The sequence below is a fragment of the Rhinopithecus roxellana genome, chromosome 10, assembly GCF_007565055.1.
Source record: "Rhinopithecus roxellana isolate Shanxi Qingling chromosome 10, ASM756505v1, whole genome shotgun sequence".
Taxonomy (NCBI): domain Eukaryota; kingdom Metazoa; phylum Chordata; class Mammalia; order Primates; family Cercopithecidae; genus Rhinopithecus; species Rhinopithecus roxellana.
In genome coordinates this window covers 139,785,138-139,804,483 of record NC_044558.1, presented here as the reverse complement: position 1 = coordinate 139,804,483, position 19,346 = coordinate 139,785,138, and the positions used below count along the sequence as shown (strand labels likewise).

The window sequence follows — 19,346 nt, the reverse complement described above, 5'->3', positions numbered from 1 at the left end:
TGCAGTGGTGTAATCATGGCGCACTGCAGCCTCAAAATCCTGGGCTCAAGCAATCCTCTTGCCTTAGCCTCTTGAGTAGCTGGGACTACAAGGTGTGTACCACCATGCCCAGGTAATTTTTAAAAAATTTTTTGTAGAGACAGGGCATTACAATGTTGCCCAGGCTGGCATATACCATTCCTTAAACATGTTTAATAGATTTAGCACTGAAAAAAAGAATAATGTATTCCTCACTATCCAAATTTATAAGGCTCCAAGTTCAGAAGGTAAGGCAAAGATAACAAGTTGTCCAAATCAGCTTGGTTCCTGATCTTTGAATATCAAGTGGCAAGAATGTGTATGGTAAGAGATTCCTCAAGAAGTTTATCTAAATTTTTAATGTCTAGTAAGAATTTGGATAGTGAGAGATACATGTATTTTCTCTCCTGTAGACTAAGATTACTGTGTAGGCTCCTTTCTCTTCACCACTGGCCCTCTGCAAGTTTTAGGATTGAATCAACTATATGTAAAAAGACACTTATGAGATGTTTATACCCCATCTTTGTACATGCCCTTCTTTACCCTTTAATATATCCTCTTATCATCTGTTTATCCACCTTACGTTTTCTCTCATTAACCTACTGAAAATTCTAATTTGCCAGCAAGTTTTTAATATCCTTTACTCCATGTTCCCTATACAATTATATTTGCTATTTTAGATTACTCTGTGCTACTTTTTCATTTTAAATACTCCAGTGTTCCAAAGCCAACAGATGTCAATACCTGGCATACCTATTTAGGTTGTATATTTCTCAGGATCTTTATTGCCATGGCATTCCCCTATCATGTCCAATACAAAGCTTTGCCCAATGCCTTTACAACTCCAATCTCATAGACATTTTAAATCCTTCAGGGCTTTATGTTAGGCATATGCAGTCATTTACATATTTTGACATAAAAATTATATAAGATCAAAGTATCATTTACTTCATTACATACGTGATTTGGGAAAGAAGAGATGTTTCATAGATTTGGGGTTGGGGGACTTTTCATCTTTTAGACACTGTGGATGAAAAGCTGCTAGGTAAGTAAATTATATCCTCACCATAAATTAAACATCTTGTAGGTATATAGATTCAATCTTTAATGACATTCAGTTTAGTTAACTAAAAACATATTTTAATCACCACAACACTCTAAATTCTGGTACTGTGTAAAATTACCACCAATTGCTGAGTTCAGTAAGTAAATGGGGACTGTAGGAGAGATAATTCAGACCGATGTTATGATCAATAACATTCCAAAAGCCAAAAATATCCCTGATATAATTGGAGGAATGACGACAAGCTAATCTAGTTTCTGGCCACTTTTTCAACCCCTTCTACACAACATGGTTTCTAGAAATTCAGGGAAGTATGGCAGCAGTAGCAGTAACTCAAAGGTAACCAGCCTAGAGTTCAATAATGGACAAAGCTCAGTCAGTCACTGTATAACAGCAACAAATACTTTGAACAGTCATAAAGAGTTAACATGACTCTAAAAATGCCTTTCTGTCAGGAAATAATCTTTTAGCACAGTAACTGGCAGATACAAGGGTTCAATATTTGTTGAATGTTAGTACTAGGCTAGGGCCCACTTGTGAGATTAAATGTGCCTCTGGATAATGTAAGAATGGAGCTAAGAACAAAAAGGAAGGGAAATAAAAATTTAAAGAGATATATGTAAAAATGTAAAGAGAAAAATAATAGGAATAAAAAAGAGAGAAGACAGAAGACAGCAGGATTCAGGCAAGGCAGTGACAGTACCTAGTGTCGAGATTAACAGTATCTTAGATACCTAACTTACTTTACATTCTCACAATCTCAGAAAATAAGAAAATAACCAGTTGCTAATGTATTACTTTTCATTTTCACTAAAAAAAAAAAAAAAATCCCAATGTGTCTCTCTTTGCTTTCATAAGCAAATCTAGCCATACACAGGCAAGAAAAAGAACTCCTCAAAAGATATATATAAGTGATACAATGCTTCCTGAGTTGGAGTACAATCAATCCATCAGAAAAAGATAACTTATTGTAGCAATATTAAGTAGAATTATATAATAATGTGGTATGTACATGACAGGAACAAGAATAAACACCTAAATAAAATACCTGATTTATATGAAAGCTTTAAGAAAGAAAAGGGATTTTAAGCAAAGTTCTATATATTTGTGAAAATACTCCATTTGTTTCAAAGTCCATTATGAATTTTCAATATCCATCGCTTCTCGGCCTTTTGGCTAAGATCAAGAGTATGAATTTACAATGCCCTTCACATATTATGTACAGAATACCTCAATTATATATTTATTGATGCTTATGCCTTCTAGCTCTAAAAAGATGCCTACCTTATTATTTCCTGAAATTCTTTCTGTTTCATTTTCAATTTCTTGTCGAATTTCATCAAAATCCGTGTAAAGCTAAAAATTTTCGAAATAAAAAAGCATAATATTCAAAATAAGATCAAAAGTTCTTAAGTTGGAGGGGAAGTCCATATACTTCAAGGATGTCTACGTATTTGCTTCAGAGAATAAATAAATTCTAATGTATACATACCATTTTCTGAGCTAAGGATTCATAGTTTTTTATGAGTTTTTTTTGTTTGGCTTTTTTTTTTTTTTTTTTTTTTGAGACAGGGTCTGACTCTGGCACAATCACAGCTCACTGCAGCCTCAACCTTACATCCTCAAGCCATCCTCCTGCCTCAGCCTTCCAAGTAGCTAGGACTACAGGTGCATGCCACCATGCGGGGCTAATTTTTTTAGTTTTTACAGAGACAAGATCTCCCTATATTGCCCAGGCTGGACTCGAACTCCTGGGCTCAAGTGATCCACCCATTTTAGCCTCCCTGAATACTGGGATTACTTGCATGAGCCGCTATGCCTGGCCATTATGAACTTTTCAAAGCTTCCTGATCCCACAACAATTAAGAATCACCAAATCACAGAGAAAATCAGCCTCAATTTAAAGTGTTTTCCAATAAACTGTGGTTGGAAACGTTACTAAGATTTATTTGATAAGGAATAGTTACTTCAAAATAACTTAATTGCCAATGATTAGAAACTAAATTATCAAGTATTCATACAAAATATTATTTTCAACATTATTTCATTATACACGTGTGATTACCTTATTTTTGGTGTGAAGAAATTTACCCCATTCTTCTGCTTCCACCCCTGGAAAAAGAAAAACTCATTTATTAGAAACTATGGAAACTACTTTTTATCTTTAGGAATTCAAAAAGGCAACATAATAAAACACTTGTTAACTTGTATTTAATTCTGCCATTTAGTACAAGTTAACAAGTATTTTAAAGTCTGCTAAATTATATTTTTCTAAAATTGTATTTTCTGCTAAATTATATTTTAAAAATTGTATGGTGTATTTCAAAAACATGACCAACTTCAGGCAGAGCTGCTCACATCTGAAATCTAGATTTTGCAAATAAAATTGTTTATTTCTCTTTATTTTTTTGTGTGTAGTTATATTACAGTAAAAGGGATATTCTTTAGTTTTAAGCATCTTACATATAAAAGCAGTTTTCTGACGAAAGTAAAGTTAGTGGCTAAGAAGAAAAATTAAGAATCCCACTGAGTAGTGCAAAAAACGTATGTAACAGATTTACACATATGACTCAAGGAAAAATTTTACAATGTGTCAGTGAAACAGCTAATTCTTCAGTTCTTTTTAAAAATTTGGTTTCCTGTTGGTTACCTGTAGAGTCACAATTTGCTGTTCCTTTAAAGAGCTCTCTCATTATTATAGAGCTAGCTGCTTTGTAATTTACACACACTTTCAAGGTGATTTTCCCCCAGGGTCAAGACTTTTCCCTTGGAACTGGAGGCAGGAAAGAAATAAAATGGAAGAAAAGAAAAAACAAGAACCCTGGTATATGCAGCGTAAGGAGTTGCCACTCTCCATTAGTTTGCAGTCATAGGTCTGTTCCTTTTGTACTTGCTGAAAGAGGAAAATAGATTCACTGTTGCACTGTGTGAAGTAGTCTAAAACTTGAAGAGCAAGATACATTCTGTTTTTCCTAGAGAAACTAGAACTGTTTAATTGCATAAAGATAATCTAACTTTAATCTCCTCCAAACACAGCTGTTTTGCTTTTGTCAAATTTACAGAAGGTTAAAATATCTTAATAAGTTTATTGAATAATGCATATCAGCCACCTGAAGTCTAAATAAAAATGATTGTAAGATATTCAAATAAATAGAAGAGTGAGTCAATGCTTTGGTGGGATAAAGGTAAATAAAACTGGATCCTTTTTGCAGATAAAATGCTCACCTACTCGTAGCTTAGTACCTTCTTCCAAGAAGTCTCATTGGAGGACTGGAGTAATCTAGGTGAACAGAACTCACAAAATGCAAGTACTACATACCAAAGAGCTGTTTCTACTTTATCTTATTATATTTAAAAAGGCCTGACTTCACAAGCACGTCTTCAAAAATAAAAATAAAATAAATTACATTCACCACCAAAAAAGCTTGCATTTTGATGCAATGCCAAAAAAATAACAAGAACCACTAAAACCTGCAATCAATGTGGATGGGCAAATAAAAATGGAAGAAAAAAAAAAAAGCACACAGCCTGTAATAGTACATAAGCACACATGCAGGCATAAGAGAAAAAAAGGGTCAAAAGCAAATGGATAAAGGAAACCTTTAGAAAGGTGTCTTGAGTTTTTCCATGTAGCAGGGTCTGTAGTTAAAGAGAAACAGCACAGAATAAGTTTAGTGCTTATCCCTAAAATTTTAAACCTTATTAAAAATTCAAATGTGCAGAAACCTGATCACATTTCAAATGCACATAGCATTCAATCATTCGAAATTTACAACTAGAATTAGAGGGACGTATATAATATTTTTAAGTCACAGAAACAAAGCATATTGCTTGCCATAACTTTTTTAGGAAACAACCTTTCCAATATAATTAGCTATATCTGCCTTGTCTGAAGGTAGTTATCTCAATTGATTGTTCAGTCAGTTACAGATGGAACTCCTTGTTCTACTTTTCCCCCCTTCTCACTACTGCACTTGACTAGTCTAAAAAATAAAAATTAAATTTTTAAAATTAATAATAAAAAAGTTATGTCACCACTGTTTCTAATTCTGACACAAATGAAGCACAATCAATCCACTATTCAAATATTTGGGACGGGTGTGGGGCTCACACCTGTAATCCCAGCACTTTGAGATGCCAAGGCAGACGGATCACCTGAGATCAGAAGCTGGAGACCAGCCTGGCCAACATGGCAAAACACCATCTTTACTAAAAAGACAAAAATTAGCTGGGCCTAGTGACACACGCCTATAAGCCCAGCTACTCGGGAGGCTGAGGCAGGAGAATTGCTTGAACCCAGGACGTTTCAGCGAGCCAAGATCACTGCGCCACTGCATACCAGCCTGGGCAACACAGCAAGACTCTGCCTCAAAAAAAAAAAACAAAAAAAAAACACATTTTGCCTGAGATATCTGATAACCTACTATGGGAAAAGATAAATTGCCTGATTTTAAAAAATCTACAAAATATACTAAATACATCTTTCAAAACCTTAAAAGTTAGTTAAGTATATGCAAGTATTTGCCCCATTGGCTAAGACTGGACTGTATAAGGGTATTTTACTTGAAACATATATTGGATTTAATAGAACACTGCAGAAAGTTAACTCTTCACCTTCATGGACTCAATCCAAAGGGAGACTACTACGTGTATCATTGCACCTTATGCAGAAAAATTAATCCTATCTCTTTCCTTTAATTCTGATGTATAATTTTACTGCTTTTTTGAGGGGGCAACTGATTGCTTTTACAAATAGGTTACTTAAAGAAATAGGGGTAATAATTCAAATTATACCAAGATCTTAAGCATTATTCTATGAAACAGGTATGTTTGCTTTTTTTTTTTTTTTTTTTTTGAGACGGGAGTCTTGCTGTGTTGCCCAGGCTGGAGTGCAATGGCACGATCTCGGCTCACTGCAACTTCCACCTCCTGGGTTCAAGTGATTCTCCTGCCTCAGCCTCCCGATTAGCTGGGATTACAGGCACCCGCCACCACGCCCAGCTTATTTTTGTATTTTTAGTAGAGATGACGTTTCACCATGTTGGCGAAGCTGGTCTCAAACTCCTGACCTCAGGTGATCCACCCGCATCGGCCTCCCAAAGTGCTAGGGTTACAGGCATGAGCCACCATGCCCGGCCTATGTTTGCATTTTTTAAAAAGAAAACAAAAAAGCTTTTGCTTTAGTTCAACAACTTTTCTCCCCAAAATAAATTCTTTTTCTTTTTTCACATTTTTTTTTTCCAATTTCTACTGACACTGTTCAGAAGTATCATATATAGCACAATTTTGGCCTTTAATCAGCATGCTACTTTTGGATTTTGTCTCAAAGGAAAGCTGAGGAAAGCCTGACTTATTTCTTACAAATATATGAAAGATAACTGTGGAGTTCTGTTCAAACTGAACCACCCACCACTCCACTCTAAAACATAGTTTAGTACTGTTTTTAATAAAAATTTAACAGAAAATTCTTTCACATTGGCAGAAGTAGGGGGCAAGCTGAGATGACCACAAATGTACATGTTGACACCTCAGTTATCCCACAGTTGACAGAATGAAGAATCCTATGCTAAATAAATTTCCTGATAGTTGAATTATACATATTAAACACTAAAATGTTTTACTTTAGCCAGTTTCAGTGGAGCTACATCTAAAATGGATTATACTTCTCCATGTCATCTTAGAATGTACTACTCAATCTATTATTGGTAACCTAGGTCTTTGTCATGTATCTAAGCCTTCACTGGCTAAAATCCCTACACAAAATGTTAGTAACTGATTCCTTCTTTTTTTTTGGAAAGTTAATGTTTTCCTCCCTTTCTCCTCTCTTATTATCAGGCTGTCAGGTAGTTCACACTCTTCTAGCTAACTATATTGTTTATCTGCTTCACGGTTTCTAATTTTCTCTGGGTTAGAATGATTTATGATATGCTAGAATTGTTTATTCCAAGGATAAAGAAGCTCTGATGAAAAACTAAGGAACTGTCTATCCTAGAATAAAACATGTGAAATCTAGTACTCAAATTTATATAATCTATATTGTGTTTGGGGTAGTTGAGTTGCCATTTTAGGCAAATGTATATACAAAATCAGCACTAAGCTTGGAAAAAAACAATAGGCAGGCAGATTTACTGACCAACCACTAAGAGGAGACATCAACAAAACATAGTGGACATAAAAACAAAGAGATACCAAGGAGCTGACACTTCTATAGCTGAAATGTACACCCTTTTCTAACAAGCACAATTTTATCCAAGGAAACACTGCCCAAAATTCAAATAGTTTCTGAGAGACAGGATATCATGGGCCCTCTCAAGGTGACAGAAGAAAATGAAAGTTAAAAAAAAAAAAAAAAGAGACAGACCTAATATATACTTTCTTAAGGTCTTAGTTTCAGGTGTTTGGTAAATTTGATGAAATCAGTTAGTGGGGATGAAATTCTAGAAGTGTTATTCTATACATTTGAAGGTGAACGCTAAATTAATCCAAAATGATTAAATTCAAGGTTCAGAACTTCAGTAAGTATTAGAGAAATGCAAAGTGATGAATAACATACCCAGAAGCTACCTAATGTAATTAAAAGGCTCCCATATATCCACTGGCAATCTATCTAAAAATATTACTTGCAACATCTACAACTACACTAACTTGCTTCAGTGACTAACATTCTAGAGTCATAGCAGATGCTCATGAAGTTTTCTTTCCCCATTAAAAAAAAAAATTCAGGCCGGGCGCGGTGGCTCAAGCCTGTAATCCCAGCACTTTGGGAGGCCGAGGCGGGCGGATCACGAGGTCAGGAGATCGAGACCATCCTGGCTAACACGGTGAAACCCCGTCTCTACTAAAAATACAAAAAACTAGCCGGGCGCGGTGGCGGGCGCCTGTAGTCCCAGCTACTCGGAGGCTGAGGTGGGAGAATGGCGGGAACCCGGGAGGCGGAGCTTGCAGTGAGCCGAGATCGCGCCACTGCACTCCAGCCTGGGCGACAGAGCGAGACTCCGTCTCAAAAAAAAAAAAAAAAATCAAGTCATCACCACCAACAGCTCCCACAGTAAATGAAAAAAATCAGACACAGAAATTAAAATAAGTTCAATTTTGTCAATACTATCGTCCCATCTTAAATCAGAATAAGAAGTAGAATAAAACTGCATTGAAAACAGATCTCTGCAGATAAGTAACAGATATGGTACTCTGCTGCAAAAGTAATTTAATAATTAGAGCTATGTTACAGAGTTCTATAAATAAAGTCTGAGCCAAATACTGAACTAAATAGGAAGATTAAATACATTACTCTCATTCAACATTTCAAACCTCACTAATATAATTACCACAGGATGCATATTTGATAAGCAACTTAAAATCTGCTGATAGAAACAGACAGTATTCCCTAACATATTTTCAATTTAATCAAAAAAGAACGGTTATAAAGGACAATGCTTATTTTCTTCTTCTTTTTTTTTGAGACTGAGTCTCACTCTGTCGTCTAGGCTGGAGTGCAGTGGTGCAATCTCAGCTCACTGCAACCTCTGCCTCCTGGATTCAAGTAATTCTTCTGCCTCAGCCTCCTGAGTAGCTGTAACTATAGGCACGTGCCACCAAATCTGGCTAATTTTTGTATTTTTAGCAGAGACAGGGTTTCACCATATTGGCCAGGCTGGTCTTGAACTTCTGATCTCATGATCCGCACTTTGGGAGGCCAAGGCGGGCAGATGGCTTGAGGTCAGGAGTTCGAGACCAGCCTGGCCAACAAAGTGAAACCCTGTCTCTACTAAAAATACAAAAATTAGCTGGGCGTGGCGGTGGGCACCTGTAATCCCAGCTACTTGGCAGGCTGAGGCAGGAGAATGGCTTGAGCCCAGGAGGTGGAGGCTGCAGTGAGCCAATATCGCACCACTGCACTTCAGCCTGGGTGACAGAGTGAGACTCCCATCTCAAAAACAAAACAAAACAAAACAAAAACTACTCTTTCTTTACATTAAGAAAGATGCATACTACTTCTCACAGGACTTCTGTTTATGCTACAGCCACTAATTTCTAATTGTCTAATCAATTCATATCTTTTTAAGAACAGATCAAAAATGAAGAGCTGTAAAATAATTCTTATCTCAAATCTGAAATTTACCATTTTCTTCTCCTGTTGTTTTTCGTTTATCTTCTTGTGAAACATGGACGAGTTGTAGAATGAGAGGTCTCCGAGTGACAATTCCAGTACCTCTGGGAAGCAGGTCCCTCCCCACCAGGCTTTCTAGCACTGAGCTCTTTCCGCTGCTCTGAAAACAGAATATATGCAAGAGCAAAATGAGTTTAACACATTTTTTTGTTAATTCAATAAACTATATTAACAAACCAGCATACAGAATTGTTTTAATTAGTGCAGAGACTTTTTTTTTTTTTTTTTTTTTGAGATGGAGTTTCACTCTTGTTGCCCAGGCTGGAGTGCAATGGCCACGATCTCAGCTCACCGCAACCTCCGCCTCCCGGATTCAAGCTATTCTCCTGCCTCAGCCTCCCAAGTAGCTGGGATTACAGGCACGTGCCACCAAGCCTGGCTAACTTTTCATATTTTTAGTCGAGACGGGGTTTCTCCATGTTGGTCAGGCTGGTCTTGAACTCCCGACCTCAGGTGATCCGCCTGCCTCAGCCTCCCAAAGTGCTGGGATTACAGGCATGAGCCACCACACCCAGTCACAGACTTTTTAAAGGAAAGATAATTTTATTTCCTATTACATGATCTATTTGTTTTTAAGCCAAAACCAGAAAATAAAAGCCCTGTTTTCCCATAATTTTCCCACCTGTTTTGATACTCCACCAACCAGGTTTCAAAACCTACATAATATTGGTATATATAATATTATGCCTATAATATGTAGTTATTTTACTAATGGGGCAGTAATGCATATCTTTTTCTCTAACCTTCTATTTTTATTAATATTATTACAATGTGTCACTCTATTACCCAGGCTAGAGTGCAGTGGTGCGATCACAGCTCATTGCAGCCTTGACCTCCCCAGGATACGGTGATCCTCCCACATCAGCCTTCCCAGTAGCTGAGACTACAGGCACGCACTACTATACCTTTCTAATTTTTGTATTTTGTAAAGGTGGGGCTTTGCCATGTTGCCCAGGCTTGTCTCAAACTCCTGGGTTCAAGCAATCCTCCCACCTCAGTCTCCCAAGTGCTGGGATTACAGGCATGAACCACTGCTCCTGGCCTAACCTGCTTTTATTTTTAATGTAATAATCAGGGATACTGTTCCATATCAATACATTAACTACTTCTGTATTAATCCCAGCACTTTGGGAGGCTGAGGCAGGCAGATCACCTGAGGTCAGGAGTTCGAGACCAGACTGGCGAACATGGCAAAACCCTGTCTCTACTAAAAATACAAAAATTAGCTGGGCATGGTGGCACGTGCCTATAATCCCAGCTACTCGGGAGGCTGAGGCAGGAGAATAGCTTGAACCCGGGAGATAGAGGTTGCAGTGAGCCGAGGTCACGCCACCACACTCCAGCCTGGGCACAGAGTGAGACTCCTTCTCAAAAAAAAGTAATAGTTAAAACAGTATTCTACTATGTGTAAAACCAAACCCGAACTGATGAGCATTTAGATGGTTTTTGCTGTTATTAACAATGCTGCAATAAATGTGCTTATACATATAACCTTAGTCACTTATCCTATTACCTCACTAGATTTAGTTCATTTAAGTTAAATTGCTGTGATTAACAAGCATACAGATTTTAAGCATTCATAGATACTGCCAGATTGCAAAGAAGATGGCATCAAGCTGTATTTCCAACAGTTACCACTTTGTTCAATTTGCTACAGCCCCATCAGTATTAAGCATCATTGCTTTTTTTTTTTTTTGAGATGGAGTCTTCCTCTGTCGCCCAGGCTGCTGGAATGCAGTGGCACGATCTGGGCTCTCTGCAACCTCCACCTCCTGGGTTCAAGCAGTTCTCCTGCCTCAGCCTCCCAAGTAGCTGGGATTACAGTCATGTGCCACTATGGCCAGCTGTTTTGTATTTTTAGTAGAGACAGGGTTTCACCATGTGGGCCAGGCTGGTTTCAAACTCCTGACCTCAAGTGATCTGCCCGCCTCAGACTCCCAAAGCATTGCTTTTTGAATCTTTGCTACTTTGCTAGATGGATACTGACAGCTCATTTAAATTTGCATTCCTTTATTATTGAGGTCAAGCATCCTTTTGTTTAAGGGCTTTCTATATTTCTCCTTTAGTGATTTGCTTATTCAAATACTAGCATTTTATATATTTCTTATTAGTTTATAATAAAGTTCTTTATCCATAATAAGTATTTCATTGTATGTTGTTTTAAATATTTTCCAACTTTTTATTTTGAAATTTTCAATGCCACAAAAAAAGTTGCAAGAATGGTAACAGTGAATACTCATATATCTTAATATAATTCACCACTTAACATTTTTGACACATTTACTTTATGTCTCTCTCTCCTTACATGTACACACAAAGACTTCTTCTCCTTTTGCTGTCCTATTTGAGAGTTAGTTACAGAAATAATGATACTCCACTCTAAATATTGTGGCATGCATCTCCTAAGAACAAGGGCATTCTTCTATAAAATCACAATACAATGATCACATTCAGGATTTTTTTTTTTTTTTTTTTAAGAGATGGGGGTCTCATTCTGTCATTCAGGCTGGAGTGCAATGGCGTGATCATAGCTCACTGCAGCCTCTAACTTCTGGCCTGAAGAGATCCTCAAGCCACCTCAGCCTCCCAAGTAGCTGGGATTCCAGGAGCCAGCCACCACACCACTCATATTCAGGAAATTTAACATACATACAATACCAATATCCAATTACTAAATAATAAAAAATATCAATACTAACAGCTTATGGAATAATCAAATAATATATAAACCTCTATTATACATTTTAAAATATTTCTAAATTTGTCATTTTTCTTGTTTGCAATAAACTGTTATTTTTCTATACAGTATATTCTCTACTCTATTTTTTTCTTAGTCAAAACTTGTACTTTAAAAATTTATTTTCTACAAATACAAAAATCCTAATTTCATCTGTTATGTCAGACAGGGTCTGCAGGAAGCAGATGGCCCACTCAAATTAGATTAATTTAAAGAGGGTTTATTTACAAAGGGACTATTTACAAAGCTGTGGGTGAGGCTTACAGGAAATCACAAGGGATATTGCAGTAACCCAGGCTAGTAACAGGAGAGCAGCTCTCATCACCCCAAAGCCTAAAAGGAAGGACCAGGACTAAGAGTGACACAGCCAGCTAGCCCAAGGCTCCTACATACAGAATGTATGAGATGGGGAATCAAGACCAGGACTTTTTTCTCCTCTTTCCTCCAATTCCCTGCCAGGGCTCCTCATTTCCACATCCAAATCAGAAGACAGAGGACATAGGGGCTTATTCATGTTGTCCAGAAAGGTCCCCTATGATGGAAAACACAAAAGCTGAATGGATCTGGAGAGTTAAATTGAAGAATATAAGACATATTTGAGAAACTGCAGTTGTGATATCCAGGGTAGCCCCTCTCATTAAATAAAACAGGGTGCTTTCCATCATTTCATTCCTGTACTCTGATACTGTACTCTGAAATAATTTTAACAACATATAGACATTTCCTGTCCTTTGTATGTCTGATGTGTCCGTAAAAAAAATCAAATTCTCTGATTTTTGAATTTATAGGCATAACTACTCATAGTAACCTCAGAATTTGTTCATTTTTCTTATTTATAATATTTTACGTTCTATTTTTTATGAGACTTTCCAAATGACTATTAAATTGATTGGCCAAATATTTTGCTGATTTTGCTTTGTAATTGATTTTTTTTAATATTTCTAATTTCTTCTTCCTGGGATTCTTTTTCCCCCTGGTGAAAGGAGGGTTTATCTGTTCTTTAAAAAAGTTCCTTGAATGTAAACGTTAGCTTTTTTCTCTATTTCGGCTACCGACACTTGCAACCCTCACCCACCCCTAACACAAACATACATTCCTCTAATCAGTCATCTCATCTTCTTTCTTCCACACCAAGAGCTGTGGTTCTCAATTACACAGTTTGTGACAGAATTAGAACAACACAATTACTTGTTTGCTTTTTATTTCATGTTACACAAAGATTCTCAAAATAATAACACCAACAATACCACCACCACCATTATTACTGAAAGTTTTTTAAATGTTTTGCATATAATCCTTCCATTCTCCTTCCCACCCCTTTACAGACCATATCTTCTTTCAAACCCTTATTTGGTCTTAGTTACGTGTAATACAAATCACCAGTCTTTAACGTGTCTCTAGTCATTCTGATTCTCTAATAGATTCCCCAGGAAGGGCTAATGGGAACAATATTCTTCAAATTCTAGCATATTGTTTGTGACTTTTATTTTTTTTTAGAGAGTCTCATTCTATCACCTAGGCTGGAGTGCAGTGGCATAATTGTGGCTCACTGCAGCCTCCATCTCACTGGTTCAAGCGATTCTCTTGCCTCAGCCTCCCAAGTAGCTGGGATTACAGGTATATGCCACCACACCCGGCTAATTTTTGTATTTTACAAAAGTGTATTATACAAGGTGTATATCTGCCCACCTCGGTCTCCCTACTGTCACAGGAGAAAGGAGACAACGAAATTCCATATTTAAGATAAGAACATGGCCGGGCGCGGTGGCTCAAGCCTGTAATCCCAGCACTTTGGGAGGCCGAGACGAGCGCATCACGAGGTCAGGAGATGGAGACCATCCTGGCTAACACAGTAAAACCCCGTCTCTACTAAAAAATACAAAAAAACTAGCCGGGCGAGGTGGCGGACGCCTGTAGTCCCAGCTACTGGGGAGGCTGAGGCAGGAGAATGGCGTTAACCCGGGAGGCGGAGCTTGCAGTGAGCCAAGATCCGGCCACTGCACTCCAGCCTGGGCTACAGAGCCAGACTCCGTCTCAAAAAAAAAAAAAAAAAAGATAAGAACATGTACACCAGCCCGGGTGTGGTGGCTCACGCCTATAATCCCAGCACTTTGGGAGGCCAACGTAGGCAGAGTGACTTGAGGTAAGGAGTTTGCAACCAGTCTGGTCAACATGGTGAAACCCTGTCTCTACTAAAAATACAAAAATTAGCCCGGTGTGGTGGCGGATGCCTGTAATCCCAACTACTCAAGAGGCTGAAGTAGGATAATCACTTGAACTCAGAGGCGGAGGTTGTGGTGAGCCAAGATCGCGCCATTGCACTCCAGCCTGGGCAACAAGAACAAAACTCCATCTCAAAAAAAAAAAAAAAAAGACAGTAATCTCATTCTTTTTTTTTTCCTTTTTCTTTCTTTTTTTTTTTTTTTTTTTTTTTTTTTTTTTTTAGAAACACTGTCTAGCTCTGTTGCCCAGGCTGCAGTGCAGTGGTGCAATCACAGCTCACTGCAGCCTCCAATTCCTGGGTTCAAAAGATCCTCCTCTCAGCCTTCCAAGTAACTTGGACTACAAGCTCACTTGTGCATGCGTGTGCATGTGTGTGTGTAGACAGGGTCTCACTATATTGTGTGTGTGTGTAGACAGGGTCTCACTATATTGCCCAGGCTAGTCTCAAACTCCTGGGCTCAAGCCATACCCCCACCTCGGCCTCCCAAAAGTGTTGGGACTACAGGTATGAGCTACCACACCTGGCCCTGATTTTCCTTTACTTATAAAGGTAAGAGACTCTGTGAGTTCTGCCTCTATGTCTAAAGGATTTTTATTTTTCCTTTGAAGTCCAATAATTTTTCTAGACTATGCCTCGATATTGGTCTACCGTGTCACTGTTCTTAGGTATGTGCTGTACTCTTCCAAAGTTTAGTTCCCCATCTACTTTTATTTCATTAAAATTGTCTTGTATTGTAATTTTTAGTACCCATTCTGTTCCCTTGCTATAGTTTTCTTCTTTGGGGACACATAATATACATATGTTGGATTTTCTTTACTTGTTTCCAATGTGCCAATTTCTACAAAATTCTTTTTACATCTCTTTATTTTTAATGTCTCTCTCCTTTTCAGCTTCTTTCCCTCATAAGGTGTTATCTGTTACGTTTACTTGCTCTTGTGTTCCTTCTAATTTGTCTTCATTTCTAAAATAAATTTTGTTTCATTTCATTCATTCATTCATTCATTTAATTTATCCAAGACAAGGTCTCACTCTGTTGCCCAGGCTGGTGTGCAGTGGCACCAGCATGGTTCACCACAGCCTCAACCTTCACAGGCTTAGGTGATCCTCCCACCTCAGCCTCCCAAGTAGCTGGGACTACAGGCAAATGCCATCACATCCAGCTATTTTTTCTATTTTTTGTAGAGACAGGGTTTCATCATGTTGCCCAGGCTGGTCTCAAACTCCTGGACTCAAGCGATCCTCCTGCCTCAGCCTCCTAAAGTGCTGGGATTACAGGTGTGAGCCACCATGTCCAGCCATTTTCTTTTATTTATAATACTTCACTATCACTTAATTTTTAAATTTTTCTTATGCGAATTAATTTTTTGAAATGTCTTATCATTGTAGGGTCTTCTGTCTTGCCTTTTGTCTTAATATCTCACCGTTTTTGTTTTCTGTCTTTCTGGTGTACTTTCATCTCCTTGTCTAGAGGGATCTTGTTTTTCTTCAAAAATTTGCATGAGATTTGACAACAATCATTTCATACTGTTGACTTTTGAAAGAGGCTTGGCTCTGAATAGCTATTCTGCCTTTATACTCTAAAACTCCCTCTTGTTGTTTTCATATAGTATTCAAAAGTATAGTTTCTTGCTTTCTGAGATATCTTGGCCCTGTTCACCCCCACTGCTTTTATCTGGACCTTCTCTTTCCTTGGTCTGTCTGTATTCTTCAGAGGATACTCAATTGTATCCTCACTTCCTTCTTCTTGTGAGGAGTGGGCCTGGAAGGGAGCTTCGGTTAGTTTTTAAAGTTTCATGAAGGAACGCCAGTCCCTTCAGACTTTACAACTGATCTCTTTCACTCACCCATTGTCGATGTGTGCAACACCCTTCCCAAATTCCCATTTCGGCTGGTATTCTAAAATCGGCCCTTTAAAAAGCTTTCTAGTGATTGCCTTTGGGTTATTCACAATTCTCCGCTCCATCAGATATGCCACTGCTTCCTTCTGCTTCTTCCAGCATGGATAACAATGGTTTGTTCCCAATCTGCTGGTACTTGAGCGTTTGCAGAGAAACATAGTCAACTAATTTTCTTGTACATGTTTTCTATGTGTTTTTGGTTTTCCTATCCTATTTGTTCTGTGTTTAGGGGAAAGTCATATAGACATTTAGGAAACTATTCTACCACTTCTGTCATCTTCCCAGGAACCCTAATATGGATATTTAATCCCCTAGAAGTACCAAGACTAATGTTTAGTCTTATAAAAGTTATTTTATACTTCAGTCATAAAAAGGAGTAAGGTACTCACGCATGCTATAACATCAATGAACCTAAAAACATTATTCTGCTAAGTTAAAGTCAGTCAGTCACAGAAGACCACATATTATTTGATCCTGTTTATATGAAATGTCCAAAATACGGCCGGGCGCAGTGGCTCACGCCTGTAATCCCAGCACTTTGGGAGACCAAGGCGGGCAGATCACAAGGGCAGGAGTTCAAGACTAACCTGGCCAACATGGTGAAACCCCATCTTAACTAAAAATACAAAAATTAGCCAGGCACGGTGGCACGTGCCTGTACTCCCAGCTAGCTACTCAAGAGAGGCTGAGGCAGGAGAACTGCTTGAACCCAGGAGACAGAGGTTGTAGTGAGCCAAGATTGTGCCACTGCACGCTAGCCTGGGCGACACGGCGAGACTCCATCTCAAAAAAAGATAAATGTCCCAAATAGGCAAAATCTATAGCTGGAAAGTAGATTATGTGGCTGTTTAGAGATAGAGTGAAGAAGAATGGGGAATGACTACTAATAGATATGAGGTTTCTTTCTGGAATGATGGTATATTCTAAAATTAGTTTAAAGGTGATGGAAAGGCCAGGCGAGGTGGCATATGCCTGTAACCCCAGCAATTTGGGAGGCCGAGGTAGGCAGATCACTTGAAGCCAAGGAGTTCAAGACCATCCTGGGCAACACGGTAAAACCTCATCTTTACAAAAAATAAAAAAATTATCCAGGCAAGGTTGCACATGCCTGTAGTCCCAGATGCTAGGGAGGCTTAGACAGATGGATCGCTTGAGCCCAGGGGATTGAGGCTGCAGTGAGCCGTGGTCATGCCACTGCACTCCAGCCTAGGCAAGAGAGTGAGACCCTGTCTCAAAAAGAAAAGAAAAGTTTAAAGTGATGGTTGTGCAACTTTATAAATATGCTAAAAAAAACACTGAATTACACATTGTAAATGGGCAGATGTTATGGTATATAGAGTATATCTCAATAAAGCTGTTAAAAAACAAAATAAAGAAGAATGACTTCTTAAACAATATACAAAATGTACAAAACCATAGAAGAAAAGATAATTCAACCACAATAAAATTAAAACTTCTTTTCCTCATAGAAAAAATTCAGGGAAAACATTTGCGATCTATAAGTAACTGGTAACCAAAATGTATAAATAACTCCCACAAATCAAATTTTTAAAAATACCTAACAGAAAATAATGTGCAGAGATATGAACAAAAACTCACAAAACAAAACCTCAAAGGGCCAAGAAACATAATAAGATGCTCACACTCACTAGTAATCAGGAGGATGCAATAGAAACCACAATGAGGTACCAAAAATTTAAAATGTGACTATACAAAGTACAGATATAAATAAACAAACTTAACTCTGTTGATGGGAATGTAAATTACAGCCATCCTGAGGAGCAATAGCAATATCCAATAAATATACCTTATGATCTGGCAGTTCCACTCCTTGATTTCTTAGAGAAATTCTCAAACATGAGACATTTATATGAATATCCACAGTACCGCTGTTTACAAAAACAGCTATAGCAAACACTGGGGAACATGCAAATTTCAACAGGATATATTCCTATAAGGGACCATCATATAGCAATATAAGCAAACAAACCGGGATTATATGTGTGTATATAAATTTCACATGACTGTGTAAAAAAATATATATACAGATTACAGCTACAATCATGAAGATTGATAGTGAGTGGAACTTCTACTTGACATATGTCCCTATTACCCTGTGAAAATGCACAAATATCTGAAATGTAAAAATGAGCCTCATGTTAAGATGGATGGGAAGGACACTGTGACTGGTTCTGTGTGGAGTTTGTTAGCACTGTGATTCATTTGATGCTTCTACAAACCACAAAAAAACTATACATTAGAGAAATTATGGACTCGGTGTTCTCATGACGACTAGTTAGTTCTGAAGCACCTGGACATTACCTGAAGACTTCATTCTTGGAACAGAAGATGACATTTCATCCCTGACTCCAATGGAGTTCAAATGTGAATAAAATGATATGAACTGCTTTGGTCATTTCAGAATTAGACTGAGTCACTTCTTGGAAAATACAGCTCCTAAACCCCAGTTTAGGTTGCTGTAAAAATAAGTATCATCTACCTAATGGGTACTCATGGTGACTGACTTTTGGAGACCCCAGAATGCACCAAAACAAACAAACAAACAAAAAAATTCAATACATTCAAACCAAAACTTTTAACATGTTGTCTCTATTCCTGAGATCCCAGCAGGACTTCTTGGAGCCTGTGCTTAACTTGATCTCTCTGCTTAGATTTTAATTAATTTTGCTTAAATGTAAATCGTATTCTATAGAATGGAATGAGCAACATTTTAAAAAATTGAAATATATATCACCACCCAAAAAGAAAAAAAGAGAAAATGGTTATAGTATGAATGAATACAGAATTTTATAATCACAATTTCCCTAGGAACTCTAAATTTTAAACATTTCTCCATGCAATAACATTTACTGTGACAAATTGGAAGTCTAATGCCAGTCTGATTCTCTTTCCTGTATAAGAAAGCTTTTTTCCCCCTACTATTTCAATTTAGAAGCTTGTAGTATTTCTTTTAATATCAGAAATTTAACCAGGGTATGTCTCTTCTCTCAATATTTATGTGCAGCAATTGAGACCTGAAGATGTCGTACTTCAGCTCTGGGGAACTTTTGTCTTTTATCTGTTATGATTATTGTTTCTCTCCTCATCTGCTCCAAGTGCTCTTAACCAATCATCTATGATCAGGCTTTTGGCTCTCTTAGTTCTCACCTTCAATCTCTTATCTCTAATAAATTCCATAACGTATGTTTTTGATCTGCCTCTTTAGGACAGGTTGTTAC

At 37.7% G+C, this 19,346-nt stretch overlaps 1 protein-coding gene across 5 annotated transcripts in view; it reads right to left on the bottom strand.

Annotated features, from left to right (window-relative positions):
- Nucleotides 1-19,346, bottom strand: part of DNM1L (dynamin 1 like) — a 67,559-nt gene that overhangs the window by 33,724 nt on the left and 14,489 nt on the right. For all 5 annotated transcript variants that reach the window (XM_010370980.2, XM_010370983.2, XM_010370984.2 and 2 more), the window contains exons 2-4: nucleotides 9,201-9,348; nucleotides 3,147-3,193; nucleotides 2,366-2,437 (exon numbers count right to left, since the gene is read on the bottom strand). In XM_010370980.2, the coding sequence (XP_010369282.1) occupies nucleotides 2,366-2,437; nucleotides 3,147-3,193; nucleotides 9,201-9,348 (267 nt within the window). The remainder of the gene's footprint in view (nucleotides 1-2,365; nucleotides 2,438-3,146; nucleotides 3,194-9,200; nucleotides 9,349-19,346) is intronic.